At 38.5% G+C, this 22,767-nt stretch overlaps 1 protein-coding gene across 4 annotated transcripts in view; it reads right to left on the bottom strand.

Moving 5' to 3' along the window:
- LOC110458400 (myosin-VIIa-like) overlaps window positions 1-22,514 on the bottom strand; it is a 46,455-nt gene extending 23,941 nt beyond the window's left edge. For 3 of the 4 annotated variants that reach the window (XM_021510078.1, XM_021510080.1, XM_021510081.1), the window contains exons 1-6: window positions 21,938-22,514; window positions 6,667-6,951; window positions 4,642-4,926; window positions 3,521-3,607; window positions 2,300-2,395; window positions 1,012-1,130 (exon numbers count right to left, since the gene is read on the bottom strand). In XM_021510078.1, coding sequence (XP_021365753.1) covers window positions 1,012-1,130; window positions 2,300-2,395; window positions 3,521-3,607; window positions 4,642-4,926; window positions 6,667-6,951; window positions 21,938-21,961 — 896 coding nt within the window. In that variant the 5' untranslated portion in view covers window positions 21,962-22,514. Of the gene's footprint in view, window positions 1-1,011; window positions 1,131-2,299; window positions 2,396-3,520; window positions 3,608-4,641; window positions 4,927-6,666; window positions 6,952-9,921; window positions 9,976-21,937 lie in introns of those variants that run through there. The other variant, XM_021510079.1, reaches the window with a different exon arrangement.
- Window positions 22,515-22,767: the final 253 nt, after the last annotated feature.

The following is a 22,767-nucleotide window of genomic DNA, read 5'->3' as shown; positions in this document are numbered from 1 at the left end:
GGCTGACAGACACGAGACCCATACCGAAGGTCTGGCTGGTACACACGTTACAATCATACCCGATGTCTGGCTGACAGACACGAGACCCATACCGAAGGTCTGGCTGGTACACACGTTACAATCATACCCGATGTCTGGCTGACAGACACGAGACCCATACCGAAGGTCTGGCTGGTACACACGTTACAATCATACCCGATGTCTGGCTGACAGACACGAGACCCATACCGAAGGTCTGGCTGGTACACACGTTACAATCATACCCGATGTCTGGCTGACAGACACGAGACCCATACCGAAGGTCTGGCTGGTACACACGTTACAATCATACCCGATGTCTGGCTGACAGACACGAGACCCATACCGAAGGTCTGGCTGGTACACACATAACAAGCACACCCGATGTCTGGCTGACAGACACGAGACACATACCGAAGGTCTGATTGGTACACATGTTACAATCATACCCGATGTCTGGCTGACAGACACGAGACCCATACCGAAGGTCTGGCTGGTACACACGTTACAACCATACCCGATGTCTGGCTGACAGACACGAGACCCATACCGAAGGTCTGGTTGGTACACACGTTACAATCATACCCGATGTCTGGCTGACAGACACGAGACCCATACCGAAGGTCTGGCTGGTACACACGTTACAACCATACCCGATGTCTGGCTGACAGACACGAGACCCATACCATAGGTCTGGCTGGTACACATGTTACAATCATACCCGATGTCAGGCTGACAGACACGAGACCCATACCGAAGGTCTAGCTGGTACACACGTTACAATCATACCCGATGTCTGGCTGACAGACACGAGACACATACCGAAGGTCTGGCTGGTACACACATAACAAGCACACCCGATGTCTGGCTGACAGACACGAGACACATACCGAAGGTCTGATTGGTACACATGTTACAATCATACCCGATGTCTGGCTGACAGACACGAGACCCATACCGAAGGTCTGGCTGGTACACATGTTACAATCATACCTGATGTCTGGCTGATAGATGCCGAGGGCACATATAAACTGGACCTTCTCTAACATGGAGGCTGATGAATCACTGAGGAAGGGCAGACCCTTAGCTTCTGTGAAACCAGGATTTTTAAACTGTAACAGAAGAGAAATTATTCATAAGTTATGATGCATTAATAAGTGCCATAAAGAACACTGCAGTAAAAGAGAAATGTGTTGCTATCTAACCTCTACTTGGTACACCTCGATATATTTATTGATGGGAATGTGGAATCCTTTATTTTAGTTTTTTAATTTTAATGTGCACATGCTCATATGCATTAATGAAACACAGGAATGATTACAACGTACTTTATTTAGTATCTCCAATGTTTAGTGTGTTTAACTCCACACATAAGCGTTGATTTATTGTCGTCTACCCTGATACAAAGTTTGCATCGTCAGTCTGACACACTTGTCGGTAGATTTTGTGATAAAATATTTAATTATAAGACATACATTTAAACATTTGTGTATAGTATTTATTGTGATCCTGCAACATAACCAGACTTCCATTAAAAAATTGTATTTGACACATTTTATTGAACTAGTATAGTAAAACTACATATATAGTAAATGCATATATAATAAAAGAATAACCTTGACCTGGATCTTACATATTTTATCTCCAAAAAGCAACACAAAGCAAAAAGCAACACAAATTTAATTTGTTTCATCCCAAACATTTTAGTACCGTTGGCCAAAAGACACTAGTTAAAGGACAACACAGCTTAATACAAGCGTTGAGCACCGTCAGTGACATGACACTATAACATTGTGTTGAGTGTTAGTCAAGCACTTAAAGTGAAAGGAAACTGTCATCGTGGGTAACGTTGTGCGCTGTTTGTCAAAAGACATCAAAATATAGCGGTGAAAGGTCACAACATCATTGTAAAGGTATCTTCAAACACCATAATATGTTTTTGCTTAGGGTCGAACGTTCAGGAAGACTAGAGTTACAATAATATTGACAGATTGACATAGTGCTACCTCACTAAATGCTACATAACAGATACCACTACATCCACCCCAGATCAATTTATACTCCACCAGGGTTGTTTGAGTTGTGTGAGCAGGAGAAAAACACTTTCTCTGAATATCCATGCGTACGACGACTTCGGGTATCAAACCCCGACCTCCAGCGTGGAAGGCCGAAATATAAACCACTCGACCAATCCGCCCATATATGGTTTTAGTACAGATAACAGGCAGACACATGTATGCTACAAATATCCGACATAGTAAATTTGACGAAGATTTCTTACCAGTTCTGTATATTTCTTGTGTGAATCATCTACGTCTTTCTTTGTGTATTTCTTGTGGTAGAACTGTCGGACTTGGACAGTAGGGGGCGTTGATTGCTGTAATGTTAACATAATACAACACATTATATTACTTTGTTATCCCCTGGAAACTGAATCGACTCTTCCAGAAAATAAACTGAAATCAAAAGCTTGTATCTCATTTTTTCGGAAATATCCAGACATGTAATAATGTTGTTGTCTGAACAAAATGGCAAAATAACAACACTGCAAAACAGACATAAAAATATATTATTTCTACCACCCGTTAAAAACACTTCTGGACGCCTTATCTAAAGAATCCACAAACTTTATTTTCAAAGATAATTATTTCGTATGTTTCTCAAAACTTTACATGTACCTGTCTAACTCAACGTAATATTCTGGTAGTACTTGTAATTAACTACGTTAAGATAACCTAAATTCCTTGGTCACCCTTTCCGCTACACTTACTCCGCCAGGTGTAGCATACAATGGTGTTAAAGCTATCCACTTTTACTGGGCAACAAAGAGACGGGTACATGATGTTGTCCGTCCTGTATACAAGATACAGTTCAGACAGATGCGACAGATTCCAGATGTCATGTGACCTACCCTAGCGACATATGTGGTGTCCACAATGTATACGGTATTGTAGATTTCCCATGATTACCGAGGTCATGGTACTCAACCCGACGACATTTATCTTGTTTACGATATCTACCTCTGGTACATCACCCATGATTCTTGGTCATGTGACTTAAACCAGCGACATCTATCCTGTTGATACCATAGATTTTTCTACTTTCTTTTATGCTTCACTTTGAACAGAAACGCCAGGACCCACCTACCAATCCTGACATTATGTTTGGTTGAGATTTATATCGCCAACGGGGATGTAGCATTTCCTAGATGAATTGCGTCTTGTAAATTGTGCAGAAAGAATTTAACTTCGAAGAAATTATCAACATTGAAATTAAGGGTTTTCAAATACATTTCAACAAAACGTCTATAACATGCAATACTTTCTTATCAAAACCAACTTTTTCCCTCGCACACATTTCCGATGTAATCACGAGGGTGTCAGTATCATAACCAAGTATCAATGAGCGCGTCTTAGTGGAGAGAAATTGTACTGAGGCAAATAACCCAGTCTGCTCTACGTCTGGTTTAGACCCCCGTGATTCCAGAGGTCACGTGACTTACCCCAGCGACATCAATCTTGTCTACAGTGTCAATGTCTGGTAGATCTCCCATGATTCTCAGGATCGTCACCCAGGAAGCTAATGAGGCCTTGACAGAAAAACAAATTAATAAAAATCTTTTTCTCGACTAAAAAGTCTTATCACTTACATCTTGTTATCTTAAATTGTTACAGACACCGCCAAAACAGTACCTGTTATCAGATTATCACTGCTAGTTTGAACCTAGATAGACTTTACTGTTAATTTGTACAGTAGCATGACTGACGCGCTTTACATACTCACTAACAGAGAGTTACCGACGTTAACGGACAATGTGAAAAGTGATCGACTTCTGGTGTATTAGCAGATGTCTTGGTGCTCTGGAAAGATAGTCAGTGGTTCTTTACTTGCGAAAAAATCACTAAGAAATATGAAGCACCTAATTAACGATTTTCTTTGTTGATGCAAAAGTCAAAGAAGGTAATAAACATTGGACAGCAATGTATGGCTATTTCATAAAGTTAAGATTCATCAGAGATAATAAAGGTCAATAGAATGAAAACTCTATGCCTATAGTGTTCCAAAACAAACTGACTTCCATTCTCATGGCTGAACCAAACGCAGTAAAAAATCAAAACAAGCCATGCGGATGGATATTCTCGCCTGTGCCCCGCTTTGACCATCAATGCACATATCAGAGAAACTAATTTACACGCAAAAACTTAATGTTGATGGAGATGCCGACAAAGTCAATGGACCATGAAGGTATAGGCCGTATCCAGCATTTGATGCATGGGTTGAGATGCACTACCTAAGATGCATTTATGGTTCAAAGTTTGGTTGGTCTAACTCTTATTCTTTCAGTGAAACTAAGTTAAACGCAAAAACGTAATGTTGACGCCGCCGCCGACTTCGCCTGAAAAGCAACACCTTAGTCTCGATTCCGCTACTTCGTTGCAGCGAGAAAACAATTTCTCAAATATTTCTGGCATGTTTGTTTCTATAACTGATTAAAACGAAAAACTGGATGTTCGCAATTTTAGCACGTCACCCTTACACATAGCAAAACATATCTCACTTGATTGAAGGATTGAACATTTGAATATTTTGTGTGGTTTAATTAGCAGTCGTTGTGATACTCACCAAGTGATCTGCCTTTTCATACTTTGGTAGAAGGGGCAGTGGCAGAGCAGCACAGCAGTAGCTACTGGACCCCTTCACTGTGAACAGGCTCTGAGCGAAGGAAGTCCAGCTACTGGGGACAATAGAATCCCCAGAGTCATGTGACCTGGTTATGGAGGGCTCGTCCGATTGTTCTGTCGAGTTGTCGCTTGCTGTAGAGTGGCGACCTGAGGATCGGTGGTCATCGTTGTCTTTGCCATTTCCCACCGCTTCGTGAACGACAGTCGAGTCTTGTAAAACTTTTAGCTGGAATTAAAGTGATACGAGGGTTAAATGAAGCGTCACAAATTCCAGTGTGCTCATAGCAATGAGTGCGATTTAGATTACTATTGCACCATATCTAGTATAAAACTGCCAGAATCACATCTTGTTATGTCTTTTCATTATCACTACACTTCCTTATATGAAGCTATACCAAAGGATAGTTGATGATGAGTAAGATGTTACAGAAAATGCTGTATTTTTTAGTTGAAAATTCAATGATATTATTTTGGTTTCAACCAAAATATATGCTAGTTGCATCCAAGGCAGTATTGATAGTTCCCTGAGGACCCTCAACGTAGAGTTAATGAGCGGTACACATGTGGTTTACTAAGCGCTCTAATTCGTGTAGCGCACTGCTGCAATACCAACATAAAAATCACTAAAGGTATGTTAAATGGTATAATGATATGATCTGTGTGTATCATTATTATAGGATTGTTTATGTTTAATTAATCTTTAGATATAATGAGAAACATTTTAAAATCATTTTTTTTTCTATCGATTAAATACGATATTTACTCAAATACAGGTATCTATGAAGTAGTAATGGTAATAATGTTTACTCATGTAAAGGCATACACAAACAATATGGAAAATAAATACAGTTTATAGGGAGTTTTGAAACATGATGTCAGTTCCGTATCCTATTTAGCCCTACCCTGGAATAACCCATCAAAGCTATGGAAGGTTTATTTCCGATTGGATTCCGTACAGGTGTTAAGGTGTTACCAGAGATGGTGTCAATGTGTATTTGGGTTCGGCATCCCTTTAACTCATGTATAGGTCATATTGAGACGGCGTCAGCTTGCGACAGGTAGACTTATGGTGACTTTATAGTGCCGTCTCACTGAAATATCATGCCGCACACACATTGACATGATACTTCACTCGGTCACATTATCCTTAGCAGGGAGTGAGAAGATTGCCTTACTTTAAAGTCTTAGGCTTTGACCCGACCTGGATTTGATCCTGTACCTTTTTATTTTTTTCATTATGCCTATGCTACATCGAAAGTATAGCCCTAATGAACCTTCGTGACAAATATCAGAATCCTTGTACGCATATTGAATGAATGGCAAGCTTCTTAATCACTTGCACTTTTTTAATTTTAACTGCACTATAATATTATACCCCACAGGAACCGCTATGCAACATATCAGCATCCTAGTACAAAACAGGTGGCAAAATTCAAAAAATGGGTGAAATTATTTAGATATTTTAACTTCACTACATCAATATCATACTCCACAGGAACCTCCATGCCAAATATCAGCATGTTTAATGAATGACAAGCTTCTAAATAACTTGCAGGTAAAACTTTAACGTTGATGTGCTTCAAAAACGTTTATTACAAAACAGGTCAAACAAATTCAAAATTTGAATTTTTTTTTTTAATTTTCACTTCCCTACATCAATTGTATACCCAACAGGAACCTCCATGCTAAATATCAGCATCCTAGTACACATATTTAATAGCGGGAGTATCGCTATAGCTCTCTGTTCTTTGAACAGGCGAGCTAAAGTGAAAGTGCTTGACTAGGAATACATTAAGGTAATAGGTTTGTGTCACCATTTCTCAGTAGAATTTCTTCAAATTTTGTAGTTATATTGCTTTATAGTAAAGGAAAATTTCTGCCACAAAAAAATATAGGTTGTCAAAATTTATTTATAAGAATAAATAATAAAGTTCATTAAACTCGATGGGAATGGTTAAAAACTTACCAGCTGATCCGAAACCTTAGCAGACGAAAGTGTAGTGGTCCCAAATTTCGGGTCAAGTTCGCACTCCTCCAATGCCGCGAGACCATTGTTCTGTTTTGTCCGAGGACTCGCACTTTCTGGGTTTTCGTCTGTGATAGAAACGTCAAAATGGCGTTCATCTCCACCCCAGGCAGAAGTGGCTGGTGCTTGTATAGAATGGGATGACCGCTTCCTCGGGGGAGAGGCGCCACCTCCAATATGTATGTTACTGACGTGTCTTTGTTTACTATCCGACATCCCGTTTGTCTGACAAAATGAACAATAAACTCCATTATTTTTCAGTATTAATAGATATATAAAACAGATATCTGATCCGAATGTATTTATGAAAAGACATACAAACGGGAAATCGTTTCAAGGTACGTTTTCAAAACCAAAACGAAATGTTAACTTCATTTATCTTTAAATCACGATGCATACTGTTACATTTATAAAGAGAAATAAAGTTCAACTTTGTTTCCGTGATCGCCATCTTCAAGGTCGACACATTCTTGAACAAAAGTGTGGTTATCAGGATTTTCCCAGTCAAAGCTATTTGATTTACAAGAAGGAATAGTCCCATACAATGTGACACACTAACACATTTTTATATGTGATAGTTTTACATATGTACTTTGACTTGATTTAGTTATATTGAGTTCAAAGTCCTATTTACCAGTTAAGGTCATTCATAGACGTGCTTCCGTGTAGGTAAAGTATGCGTACATGTGTGTATGTGTGCTGGATGCTAGGTATGTTGGGGTGTCTGCCTCCTTGGGATAGCGCCGATCTGAGGCCGACTTTACAGTATTAACTCACTGTCCAGAAGTATTACCCGTAATGCTGCACGTTACGTTAAGCAAGGAACAACAAAAAATGTCGTTTTAAGGACTTTGGTATGTCCCGGCCTGGGAAGGAGTCCATTGCCTACCAGACTTGGGTAAACGCCCAAAAGCGGGGTATTGACAAGCAAGGCACTAGGGATCACTGAAAGGGTTAATTTAGCAGGAATGTAAGGTATATTTGCAGAATTCATCAAAGCTGGCAGAAACATCGTTCTTGCAAATATAAATTACTAGTGATAGGTTGGCATGCGTGATCAGGTAAGGTACAAAAATAGTCAGATGGGTAATAATACACGTTAGTTACAAAACAGGTAACATGTTTGCTTACTTACCAGAGGCCCGAAGTTGAGCAAATTATATAGTGTTTTTCAATTTTATAAGGAAAATGTATTTTAGTGTATATTCTTTCATGAGGTGATTACAATCGACCATACATTTCTACCAGGAGTGTCCGTATGTGTTCTACACTTTACGAAGTGAAGACAAGATCTCAAAATATGTTCAACGTAACAGTTTATATTCTCTATTGACGTTATCATTGTATGATAAATCCCGGTAGAACCCGAAGGTGAAATCTGGGATGGTCTGAGGTGACCCGGGGACATACGGAAACTCATGCGTGAGATTTGTCTCTCGCTGGCCGCACACATCCCATTTCAACAGTCAGTTTTAGTGAAAATCCATTAGTAATATAATCATATGAATTTTGGATTAAAAAATTCCCATTCAAACATAACATGTTTACCCCGTGTCTAGTGGGAAGTTAAAAAATTAGGCGATAGATTAAACACATCGTTATCATCAGCTTAAGTTACGGCCCGGTTAATTTTTGACTCAAAATGACATGTGTGATCGTGACCAGTGCCGCTGGCTTTGGTTCGGGCTTCTACTCTTTCAGAGATAGAATCATGTATCTAAATGTATTCGAATGCACGTGTTTTCTTTTGTGTAAATTCATGATATATTCCCTTGGGTAGTTTGTTGGTGTAGAGGATAGCGCACTCGTAAAATGCACACCGTACTTCTCTCTCTCCCTAACATTCATTCTGGCTTTGATGACGCTGTCTTCACCTCTCTACTGTTGACACAAATCGAAGTGTAATCAACCTACAATAACAGATCTGGTATAGTAACGATATTGATCTCCAAATCCGACATTTGTACCAGAAAACACCTTGACTCTAAGAAAGCCCTTAGCTTAAAATTAACCTCGACATCCTGATGTTGTATTGCATATAATCTAAATACTCGGCTCTGGTTACGTCTCGAGGTAATTTCTCATCCTAACAACAAAAATATGTTTACATTTTCTTTTGACATCTTAGTAAGCTTAGCCTGTAACAAAAAAATCTTACTTTGACAATTGAGAACGTTGAGAGAGTTAAATTCATATCTTTTGTGATATCACCGGGGTTGGTATGAATTTACATGTATGATATATGGTGTATTAATGGCCGCACACATGTCATTTAGACAGTCAGTTTTAGTGAAAATCCATTAGCAATATAATCATATGAATTTTGGATTAAAACATTCCCATTCAAACATAACATTTATTATTTGGGCGTGGTACATGTTCGTCGGCTTTCAAAGCGGGAAGATGCAGATTGAATAGTAAGGTTTTTTGTGTACGCATCCGGTTGACTGTTTTCGAGAAAAAATATTATGTAAACTGCTTATCGGCCTTAGCTTCGTTACCCTACATCAGGACTGCGTCCGCAATATGTTGTACAATCGGGAACCTTCGGTACTCTCCGTAAACGAGAAGATTGTAAATTGTATAGCGGATCGCATTCCTGGCGGAGAGTTGCGAAACTAAGGCCGATCATCTATTAAGGTTTACTGATTTACTGTAATAGGCTTAACTGGTAATGTAATAATAACTACACATTAATACGTATACTTATCATTAAATGATATTTACATATCTGTTGTATACTCCCAGCGTTTAGAAAAACTTTACCGACCAAAACGTTTTCGGAAACTGTTAGGTATTCCGGCCATTGTTTGAGTAATCAGGAACCGATGAAGGCTTGACATCGTATTCTCATTATGACGGAAATTCGAGAATGGTTTTCAATTGACGCTAGTCAATTAAAATAACGGCAACCAGTTATATATTACTCGTGGATTCATTTTTTTCATTTTTTCCACTCATGCTTCGCACTCGTGAAAATATCAAATTATTCACCCTACTCCTGAACTAAATAGCTACCCTATATAGATATAACTGATAGTCATCAAGAAACGAAGTATATACTCTGTGTCATAGAAACGCTTTGTACGGCCATTGCATACGAGATTATTTTAGAAAGGTGATACTGAGAAAATAAAAAGAAGTCCTTCACGAGACACAGTGTACGGGAGTATTTCACCCCACAATTTTCCGTACATTTCCTCAGAAAACACATATTTCAGCTGGCTTAATCCTGGTCTTGTGTGATATTTACTCAACCAACGATAAATGCTCCTGTACATCTCGACGCCCCATGAATCATCATCATTTTTTTCATTTATTTCTTTCCTGTCACGGTCTGCAGACTTATCTTCATGAACAGGCAGTAATCTAAACATGTCTACGTTTCTATGAAAAACGCATTCTTTACGGTGTTACAGCGGTCGTTACATGTTAAATATAGGACTGTTATACACCAGTATTACCGAATAACGTGGTAAGTGTTGTAAACACCGGGATTAGTTACGACAACTTGGCGTAACTAATCCCAATGTTTACGACACGAGTACACGACTTCATGTTATGGAAACATATTGACAACTTCAATCTCTGTTTCTAGTTTGCATACCAAATAAACAAGATATAGAAATGTGTTAAATTTGTTAAATTTCATTGACCCTTAATTTCACAGGGAATTGCCAAATATTCAGTGCAGCTGAGACACGGTAGTCTAGTGGCAGGACCGAAGGGTTGCGGGTTCGAGTCACGCCACAGCACTGTGTTGTAGCATTGACCAGAAAATTTACTCCGCTTGTTCCAGTCTACTCAGCTGTAAAAGAGTACCTGGTTGGGCAGTGCTAGAGTTGTTGAATGTTATCTAGGAGCGCCGAAATGGCAGAACCGGCTGTATGCTCCCAAGGGAGTTGAGAAAGATATTGGCTGGTTGCAAAGGCCCTATAACCACGGATAATAATTTGTGAACCGCTTTGAAACGACCTACGAACTAGGTTGTTACATATTTTGTATGTCTAAGAGAAATAAAAATCTGAAATTCAGATCATGTGACCAAAGAACCTCGAATTACTATTATTATTATTTCATTGTTATAAAACGCTGTGTTATCCTTAAAGCATGCTGTTATGAATCATATCAATTGGTCAATATATCGCAATTTGATTGGCTGGTTACAAGTAGTATTCAGCTTTTTAGGTTCTATGAGTTAACCTTCTTTCCGATTGGTCGAATAATGATTGACACTGTAGAAATTACCATACAGTATTACTTTTTGTCAAAAAAGTTTCGTTAGGTTTTCAAACGAAATCTTAATGAGTTAACCAAGGTTTCAATCTCAAGAAGACCACTAAACGTTAGTACAACGAATTGACTAACAGTGGGTTCCAACAAGGGTCGGCACTGTAATAGCACCTGTTGATATTTCCGGGAGGAGGGTACAAAGATATCACAACATAAAAAACGATATACATGTTTTACTAACACTGTATAATGTTAGTGAGCGTCATCTGTTTATATATAGGAGATTTATATCGTCGTCTTCCTACATCTTTGCATAATGTTTACCTAAGAGTTTGTGAGTGTGAACTCTCTCTTAAAAATGTTTCACCAGTATCGCTTAGGAAAATATGTCTAGTCTTTCCGAACCGGATCTGTCGAGAATATGATATGTAAATGCTGTTAATATGAATATTAACCTTTACACCAAAGTAAAGTTTCATCATTCTAGTGAAATGTTAACGTAATTTTGTTTTGCTTTATTTTTCGCAAATGAAATACGATCTTTTTTCCCTTATTCAGACATCTTTACGGCGACAAAGTGCGTGTCCAGCGTAAATAGGAACACCTATATCTATCCCCACCAATTATCATAGGAATGTCAGCAGAGTAGATTTCGCATTGTGCACACGAGTTTGTGAAGAAAAGCTGGCTTTGGCTTTTGCTACCTAAACAATTCGCATTGTGTACGCTATACTTACACATACGTACGTAGGTAAACAAAAACCTTTAAAGGGTTTATCTTCCTTTGAATTCCCCAAACTTGTGTTAGCGATAAGAACGTCCATTGTTTCGTCATAACCTGGTTTAAAGCCCTTCTCCGTGTCACGCTATGTCTCCACAGAACGTATACTGCCTTCGAATAGTCCATCAAACTTTTATTTGGTTATTTTTAAAGAACGCTACAGCGATAACCTTGGCAAGGAACGATTGAAGTAGAGGGGAGTCGAGTGGGGTTTTATGGGTACTTCAGTACGGGTAACGGTTGATCAAACTTTTCAAATTAGGCATATGAATCCTCAAAACATTGACCTTATTCATTTTGAATTAAATGAGATGGTTACATCATGTAAGATCTGCAGCGTGTAGTCTCGTCAGGCTGCTCAGAACCTGTGTCGTGACGAAATACGAGTATTGGTTTACCACTTTGTGTACTTTTTGTGACTATTTCATCACGCAACGCAAACTACTCTGTTTGAATAAAGCTTTCTTATGTAACTTTACACTGAAGGTCTGTCGACAGAAAACTGACAACTTGCAATTTGAACCTTTAATTACTATATTAGCCTTGACAAGAACAAAAATCACGACTTACCACGTTCACGAGAAATAAGATTACTACTCTCTGAACTAGTCATTAAGACATTAACTAAATGGACACACGTAAACATGTATAGCAATGTATTCTTCACGATTCCTATCTGTTTGTTACTCTATGATCATGACTCCTTTGTAATGTTTCTTCTGTTTTTTTATACATTTTTTTAAATATCTGATAATTTAGTTTGCTCAAGAGACCAGAACATTCGATATTTTAACATATTGCTTTTAACTACAAGTATAAGTTACTAATAAACAAAACATACTCCGTACATGACTGTACAGTACCTTCTGTTTTCAATATATTTAATTTAATTCCCTTTGAACTGTACGCTCTCACAATCATGGTTATATTAGAATGCTGTCCTCTGCTGGTATAGGTCAAGTCTAAAGTAAAGGTCATATGACGTCACACATTATGTATGCCCTCTCATTGGAGAGTCAGTTTACAGCTATGGTCATTAGAACACGGTGACCGGTGGTGGCTCTCCGATCAACAGGTAAGGTCAGTTGAGGAAGTGCTCCACTGATGGTGATGTAAGTCAAGGGCAAATATCATGTCACGGTTCCAAGTTACCACTGATCGTGAGGTCAGTCAGTGGCTGACGTCATACAACTGATTTCCGCTGATACTGGTTTACAATAACCTACCAGTAAAGACGGTGTGGGGCCACGGTGGCCAAGTGGTTAAGGCGTCTGACATTCTACCACTATAGCCCACCGCCACCGGGTCGCGGGTTCTCGACCTATGTGGGCAGTCAGGTACTGACCGTAGGTCGATGGTTTTTCTACGAGAACTCTAGCTTTCCTCCACCACCAAAACCCGACTGGTCCTTAAACGACCATAGCTGTTAATAGGACCTTAAAAACAAACAAACCAGATTCAGGGCGATTTTCGATGACATATATATAACGACAGTGTCTAGAGATGTTGGGACCCCCTTAATGACCCCTTTAAAGTGCTACTACTGTGAAATGACATAATACGTTACAAGGCTAGTGAAAAGGTAGCATAATACAAATATACGAAGAGTAAATGTTTATAGTTTCTTACGGGAGCTGAACATCTCCTCGGCTTATATACATTGTTGACATTTCTACTCTCAATAGTTGCCAAAGAGATTAGCGTTTCGGCGTTATCTTCTGTACTCCATAGAAAAAGAGCTCGCCATTTTCTATGAGAAAGAGTTGCTTTGCCATTTACTGAAGTAAAGAGTCATATACGAAGTTCATATGTTCATTATAAGTTCCATTTTGATTTCCTCTTGATTATAAAAGAAGGCAGCTAACGTAATACACTATCGGCAATGATATTTTTTTGTTATAACATAATTTGTCATATGTCCGTATTGTCCGATCCCCATCCCCACCCCTTTGATATACAAATTTTGTTTTTGTGGATCACATCAACTTTGTGTCGAATAGAATATCGTAACGATAGGAGCGGGGCCGCGGTGGCGAAGTGGTTAAGGCGTCTGACATTCTGCTACCACAAGCCCTCCACCATGCACTGGGTCGCCGGTTCGAGACCTACATAGGGCAGTCGCCAGCTACTGGCCGTAGGTCGGTGGGTTTTTTTTCGGGAAGTCCGGCTTTCCTCAACCATCAAAACCTGGCACGTCCTTAAATGACAATAGCTGCTAATAGGACGACAAACAAACCACGTAACTATAGCATCAGCCAAGTCGTACATATAAGTCGTAAATCGATGGCATAAGCCATTAAAAACCTGTTTAACAGACTTGAAATGTCTTGTGCAACTTGTACACTTTAATGTACAAGTTTCACAAGACATTTCAAGTCTGTTAAACAGTTTTTTTTTCTTAATTGGGCTATCGTTCAAATGGTGTTTTATGTACAAGTGTCCAGGGGGAAAATTACCAACGATAAGTGTGACTATACCTCGCTCGAGTCTTAAGCATGTACAGGTTATAACAGAAAAGTTGGATGAAGGTGTGAAGTGATGACCTTGTATTCGTGGAAACAACCTTGCCAACAGCATAATGATCCTGTCAAGTTACATACTAAATCTGCATAGCGAGCTTATAATAAATCGAGATTCTTATATACCGCTTTATCACAACCTAGTTCGTAGGTTATCCGTGGTTACTATTAGGGCCTTTGCAACCAGCAAATAGCCGGTGTTACCATTTCGGCGCTCACAGCTAGCCTTCAACAATTCCAGCACTGCCCAACTAGGTACTCATTTAGAGTTGAGTAGACTGGAATAAGCGGAGTAAAGTATCCTGTTCAAAGATACAACAAAGTGCCGTGACGTGACTCGAACCCGCAACCCTTCGGTCACGAGCACGGCGTCCTACCACTAGACTACCATGCCTCCTTAATCTCCTTACCGAATGTATAAAATGTCAATTCAAGGAATCGTGGGTAGAAAAACGCCAGCTAATCTTTATTCTGCTACGTACGTCAAAACGATGATGAACGCCGTATATAAGATATAACATGTTTGTGAAATATGTGTAAGAAAGAAAACTACGCCTGTGTGTTACGACTGGGTGAACACAGAACCATGCAAAACTGGTTTGTCAACAAAATGTATTTTTGCTACTAAACAAGAAACGCATGAATTGTCGTTATTTACATCAGGTCCATTTTTATCAGATTTCACTATAGGATAATATTTAAGTTATAACGCACATGTAGGTATAAGTGTTCTCTAGGCACTTAAAATAAATTAATGCTATACAAAGAAATCCAAGTGCATGAAGCATGTCCGTAATTTAAAATTTACAATGTAGATGCTAAGTAGGTTTGTTATACAATGAGGTATTTTTTTCATTCCAAAAATAATCCACGTAGACGGCCACCCTTCATTATACTTTATGACACACAATTTGTTTCCTAGATGGTTTTAATGTATTTTTTTGATATGGAAAATATAAAATTTGAATCATCATTCTGAAAATACGACTGTTGAAAAATGCATAACTTGGTTTTATGTAAATTATTAGAAATATAAATTACGGACTTTAATCTAAAATAATTGCAGTGTAGGTCTGATGTACATGTAACGAACCAACACATGTCTGACTTATCTAATGGGTGATACTTCAACGAGATGGAGTTGTTTTTGGTGTACATATCACTACCTTGCCAGGGCAAAACATAAGTAAGGTCCTTGCTATCAGTTACATGTAACATACAATCTCATCAAACCTCAGTAAAAATAGAAAACATCATACAGACAAAAAAATCCACATTAAATATGAAATGCAAATATTCTCTCCAAAAACCACAGACCGTGAAGTAGAAGCCATAAAAAAAATAAAAAATGCAGGAATGTTAATTATGACATTTGTGAAATTGAAAACACAAAAGATAAACAGCGTGATAACATAAAGTTGATTGACAGTAATGGATCCCAGTGCCCCTGTATAGAGGGCAGAGGTCAGACATGAAAGAAATGGCTTGATGAAATGAAGTCTAGAAAACGCATACTCTATGGAGCCGCGATACTCCGGGAAAATTTGCGAACCCCTAAAGTTCGTTAAAATGCAATGATTGAACTGTTACATGTACTTAAAGCTACATTCATGATAAACCGACGCCAGTGTGCAGATCATCGTCATATGAAATATAATAAATTGTATTACCGATTATCAATTGCTTGTAATATTGGAGAGATCATGGGGTGTAAACCTAAGCTAGGATCTTATATTGTATACCCGGAAATATAATGTGCGTAAAACAGCTTTAATTTTTTTAAGGGTGACAACCATACAATGAACGAATTAGATATATTCTGGATCGATCGGCAATTTAGGCTAACATTAACAGCTTGAAACCAGAAAATTCATGTCTAAAATCGTATGTCATTTTCGATAACACAAGGGCCTGTTATACACATAATAGCAAGCCTCACAAGAATGTATGGTAACACGACCAACCCGACCCCGTGTGGTTACAATAGACAGAACAGGAGTATGTATAGAGCAAACAAACCCGTTATATAATACCGTCCTACTGTGTTTGGTCACTTCCCCGTGTCCTGCCGTTACTGCTGGGTTTTATATAAAAAAAAAAACGTTCATAAAGAGGAGGATCTACGGACTTGCCAGTAGGTGTTGGTGGTGTTGCTTTGCCGGGGGTATTTAAAAATGAAAAAAATATACTATTTTTTTTAAAAAAAACAGACAGTTGAGAAAAGATGCTATTTTGAAAATCCCATTTATTTAACTCACTTCCTAAAGAAGTATGGACATTTTTCACCAATCAGCCTGGGATATTGGTGCACCTCTAAAACAGATGCAACCGAATGACTGCACCCATGTAAATCCTCACTGATGGTGAACATTGGTACAAGGATTTATGATTCTTTCTTAATTTTAAAAACATATTATCTATAATAGGGACGTCATATAAGTAACTGCAGCTGGATGAAACAAAATTATTTTTCAACGTTTCATTTCATATTCTCGTTCGACATGAGGAAACAAATCACCTCGCTTGTTCACTTTTCGACGAAATCGACACCATAACGGGTAATTATTATCCCAAGGTTATTGTTGTTATTATATCAAGCAGGCGGTAAGAATACAGCTCGTTTTGCCAGAGTCTGTGTGCTAAATTCAGCATGACCTGTTTATATATTTCTTCAACGGAGTTGGTTAAACAAGTTGTGTATTTAATGTACAAACAATTTGTGAAGAAAAGGACTCTAACTGGGCATGTGACTGACTATATACGTAATTCTGCCAATGCTGGGAGGTGGGGTACATGTAAGGTCTTTGACGTGCTCTATCCTAGATTATACAAGTGTAATAGTGGCTACAGTAAAAAGCGACCAAAATAAATCTGCTGCACCCATTCCAACATTTGGGATCTTTATCTTTCTTTCTTCTTCTAACGACCTTTTATTTCTGGTTTTAATGTTGAGCGTTCGCCCAGGTGAGGAAGGCATTAGGTTCTGTCCCCAGGCTGGGACATACATGTGCCAAAGTCCTTAAAAATGGTAGGTGTGATTCCCTGCTTAACGTTCAGCATTTACGGTAATGGCAACAACTGGTTCACCAATTGTCAATGTTTTGTGACCAGGCGGAATGCCGTGCTGGGTGCCTTCGGTATGGTGTTTCAGTGAGATAGCACTATAAAGTCGGTATCAGATCCGCGCTATTACAAGGAGGCAAGTACACCAACATACCATGTCTCCGGCTCACATACGCACACACACGCTTACACAACACAAATGGAGGCACGTCCTTAAATAACCTTAGATGTTGATAGGACGTTAAACAAAATAAAACCAAACCAATAGAGAATCAATCTATGATCTCGGACATTCGTTGGTATAGTGCTATATGAACCTGAATTCAATCTGTGGTAACAAACGCGAAGAAAATGTTAAGGAATATATGTAGAGCTAAACATGTTTGAGAAATGGGGACAACTTTTATGATAACAGACATTTATTATGAAGCTGTGACTTTTATTAACAGATATTTCATACACAGGTATGGTGGTTTGTATAAACAGGTACATTATATGTATATACCACATACAGTAGTGGGGGTCTTTTTAAAAATCTTTTAATAACTTAAGTCACATTAAAAGTTTTTTAAAAAAAACACTGAAATAGATAATTGTACTTATTAATCAAATTTACATCCGCTTCCTGTTTTATAATAAGTTGCACATCCTAAATAAAATATTTAAAATTCTTGAGTTTAAATCGATTTATAAGTGACGCAACACTTACGGATACATCGCAGTTGAACTACTGACATTTTATCGACGATCTGCTAAAAGCGAATCAATCACTTTCTCTAATGTTCTCCCCGTTGATTCGTAGCGGTTGAATTATAACGTTAGCGGATTGATATTCCATTAAGTGACTTGAGTAGTAATGCGTCACGTGACCGTATAACGCCGGAGGGGACGTTAAACGGCAAATAAAAACCGCCACGACACGAAGTTATTACGTTTAGGATTAGATTATCCCGTCTCAAAGCTTTAAATGCTGTCCGTATCAGTTCAATATCCAGATTTACCTATTAATGCTAGACTATGACACAGTTCTAAGGTGACGAAAGCCGTGGGGCCACCACTTAAGCCGGCATTTGTCCAGAACTGTTTTATTGGGTTTAGCGCAATATTTTGAAAATATCGGATATTTTTTGTATATAACAATGCGATGTGTTGCAATAAATGGCGAAACAATGTGTTGGATTACTTATTCATAAATGCTAACTTAATGACTATATATTTGAAATCATACGACATTCGACTCTAGCCGATCAGCAAGTACAGGTAGACTGGTCGTTCATGTGTTCTGAACATGCTGGTTTGTTGATTTGTTATTTTTGAGAAACAATAACTCAAAAAAGGATGATGGTATTACTTAAGCAATTAATGGTTAAGCAAATGTTGTTATGGTCCTATAACACAAATTGCCATTGATGACAAACTTAATAAAGTCATGTAAGTTTGTCAGCAATAGAAATGTGTGTTATAGGACCATAATAAAATCATTATTTATATTAACATTTTGATAGAGTAGTTACCCTTTATTTAGCTATTTCAAACAGTTTTTTGAACAGCAAATCAAGTGTTGACAACAATGAAATTGAAGACGTCACATCAGAGATTGATGACGTTACAATAGCAAATGCTGTTATAGTCTCAAAACAACATACTGCTTTGTCCCGTCATCTTTTGCTTTAATCTAGTGCATTGGTACATGAAATTGTATTAAGCTGTAACAAGCTCTAACAGTACTGTANCCCCCCCCCCCCCCCCCCCCCTAAAATGCCCCCTTAGTAGCAAACTTAGAAAGAGTTTGGAAGTCTGATCAAGGCCGGTAAACGGACGACTTATATCGAATTTAGGGGTACTGGCAAACACTGGGAGACTAGTTGTTTGGATGGAAGTTGCAGGTAAACTGACAGGGTTTCTGATCAAAGTCTAGAGATTTAGGTAGAGTTAGGGAGAAACTTATTAAAGTCGCGGACTTAGTTACAGGTTAAACTTTGTGGTGAGTGATCAAGGCTGGGAGACTTGGATAGAGTTTGGATATCTGATCAAGTTTGAGTGGCTCGTTTTAGAGTTGTCGGGGAATCGGATCAAGGCAAGGATCATGATGGCTGGTTTAAAAACTTGGAGGTGTCTGAGACAAGTGGCTGATTTTGGAACTTGGGGGCACCTGATCAAGGAAAGGAGACCGATAGCTGGTTTTAGATTTTGATGGCATCTGATCAAGGCCAGGTGAAGTCATCTGATCAAGGCAAGGATATTGATGACTGGTTTTAGAGTTTGAGGGCATCTGATCAAGGCCAGGTGAGGTCATCTGATCAAGGCCAGGAGACTGATGACTGGTTTAAGAGTTTGTGGGTATCTGATCAATGCCATGAGACTGATGACTGGTTTAAGAGTTTGTGGGTATCTGATCAAGGCCAGGTGAGGGCATATGATCAAGGCCATGTGACTGATGTGTTTTAGAGTTTGAGAGTACCTGTTGAACGCCAGGAGACCGGTGGCTGGGCACATAAGGGTACTGTATGTGTACGAAACCCGTGATATTGCTGGTTGGGATAGAGAATCAACATTATCAAGGCCACCAATGAGTTTGAAAGTTAAAGTAGGGGTTCGCCTCGAGCTTCTTATCAAACCATCTGTGAAATCAAACTATCATAAAACGCTTCATACACACGTAATACTGACGTGTATTATAGACACGAACATACAATTCTGAGGCAGTGGTTAACACCTCCAGGTAAGAAATTGTATCAATTCAACACACCTGTGCATACCTTTATACGAAATATCGTGCGTCGTCATACCTGTGAGGAGTATAATGAGATTGTGTGTACGGAATGTGGAATTTCACCGATACACAAGGCACTTTTAATTCTTTGTGTACATTTTGGTATTTGATAAGCCTACCTGTTCGATTTTCACCTGAGGGAGACCATAACAATTGTAATACCGCGTCGCCTTTTCCCTCGTAAAGTAACTTGCGGAAACAGTACAAGACATGTGGACTTAATGACTTTCGATCTCTTTGTAGTTCTTCTAAAATATTTTTAACGTCTCGTCACACCTCTCAATTCCTACACGGGACACGTAATATAACTGACAGTCACCGAGCTAAAATGCTATGTACATTGTATATTGTACAAGCTATAAGCAAGCTGGGAGAGGAATCATTAATAACAGTTCAATGCCTCAATATCAACCCCATTTGCTATTATATACCTATATATATTTGTTTACTAATAAAAAGTAATTTGTTCAGATATATACGTGCATTTATTCCTCTCAGTATACCATCGTTAATTAAGATTTGTATACTATAACTTTAGTATACAGACACATCTCTGTGTACACACAGGGGTAATGGGAGTATAACCGTTCAGTATCTTTTCCGGATGTCTTTATTCATTTTTACCATATAATAACTATTACTATATATATCTATGTTTCCTAAATGACTGTCACGCATCGAGATTTCAGATTTACTTCAATGGTTATTGCATCTTTAATATGTGTGTCGGGAGAAGAACCCTTGGATTTCGAAGATGCATTTATCAATGTATTTTTTAGATTATGGTTTATACTCTTCATACATATACATACGCATGCACGTGTACACTACATACATATACATACGCATGAACTTGTACACTACATATATATACATACGCATGAACGTGTACACTACATACGCATGAACTTGTACACTACATATATATACATACATACATACGTACTAGTATGAACTAGTACACTACATACAGATGCATAGTATGAACTAGTACACTTCATACAGATGCATACTATGAACTTGTACATTTCTGTTTTGATGCTTTAAAATGACCAATATGTGGAAAATGACGAATGTAACTTAAACAGTATGTGATCAGTGTAAAGTTTGAACCCGTTGCGGATACGTGGTTAAATGACCAGTCGGAGGAGGTGGGATCCAATGGGGGCAGGGCAATTTTTTTAAAGAAAACTTCCAAACCTGGGGGTAGGGATGCAGGCTGAAAGCGCAGAAAACTCCTATAGACTTGTCGATGTGAGCTACGACACGGTCTCACAGTTGTAAAATGAGTTGACTATCTCGAGAAACAATGACGAATATTTAGGTTTAGATTTGATGAATCGTGTTGTTTCTGATCATGCTTGCACGATCGTTTATAAACCTGCTGTGACATTTTTATAAACTCTGTCGTAAGATTAGATCCGCAGACCCGTTTCATGTTACATGCATACACATAAACGACAAAAATAAAGTGTCTTGTATACTGGCATGTTAAAATTATACCTGTACTTCGAGCCTGCACGACAAAAAATGTTATTATGCAGTTAATATGTGCTATATATTTGAGGACCCTGGTTTTTGTGTACAGTATTGATGTATGATATATATATATTCGGTCGTCTTGAAAATTCACACATAGTCAGCTCTCTATAATAAGGAGCTTTATGATGACAGTATGTTTACCTGTTTGCTACTCACACAGAAGGAATGACAGAGTGAGACATTAATATAGAAGTTATGTATATATGCATAAAGAAAATAGGTCTGTGATGTAGGTAATTGATTATTTAAATCCCACATTGTATACATATTTCAGTACCAGGTAAACTTTAGATAACTCACCGTTCGTGTAGATTTACTCGCCATTCTGTTTTTACACAAGGATATGTTCCATGGTAGAAACAAATCAATATGTCACAAAACACATTGTGTTGGATACGATTTTTTTCACTTTTTTCTTGTCACACCTGTGCTCGCTTACAACACAGCACGTTACTTGTACCTGGTAGTCACTATAACTAAATACAGGTAGGCAATCTTTGATCACAGGTAAATATTCCAGTGAAACCTAACACATACACGTCCGGTGTTACTACAGCTATATATATATTCCAAAGCAGGACAAGTTATCGGCTAATGAAATCGTTGTGACAGGTGAGAATGTTGTCGTTCGGGTACCTGTGTCGCTACTCCGCCATGTTACATGAACACACCCTGTATACACACACGGGTATTTGTGTGAAGCAGACCAAGACTTAACAAGGTAGACCTGTTTGACCTAGAACCCGTAATGAATGGACTTCCACGTTCGTCTTAAAATAGCACCGAGACAGGTTTTTAACACAATTCCATTCTGTTCCACAATAAAGCCCGACTCTACATGGTTGGGTAGGTTTCAAAATAATCCTTCGGGGCTTCTCGGTACTTATCCGAGTTGACAGTTTTAATTTCATCAAAGGTTTCAGATATGTCAAGGTACCAAGCGTTATCAGGGCTATCTGAAAACGAAAGTACTCCAGCAGTTCTAAACATTTGGCGGGCAGGTAGATTACATGTCGAGGACGGTATCGACTCCGGCATGCGTACTATAGACATACCGAGTAGGGGGATTTGAAATAACGCACTCTAATTCACAATCATATATATAAAGACATTGTTCTTGTCCAGTGGTC

This window comes from Mizuhopecten yessoensis, unplaced genomic scaffold (genome assembly GCF_002113885.1).
Source record: "Mizuhopecten yessoensis strain PY_sf001 unplaced genomic scaffold, ASM211388v2 scaffold9561, whole genome shotgun sequence".
Classification (NCBI taxonomy): domain Eukaryota; kingdom Metazoa; phylum Mollusca; class Bivalvia; order Pectinida; family Pectinidae; genus Mizuhopecten; species Mizuhopecten yessoensis.
This window is presented reverse-complemented; position numbering and strand designations above follow the sequence as displayed.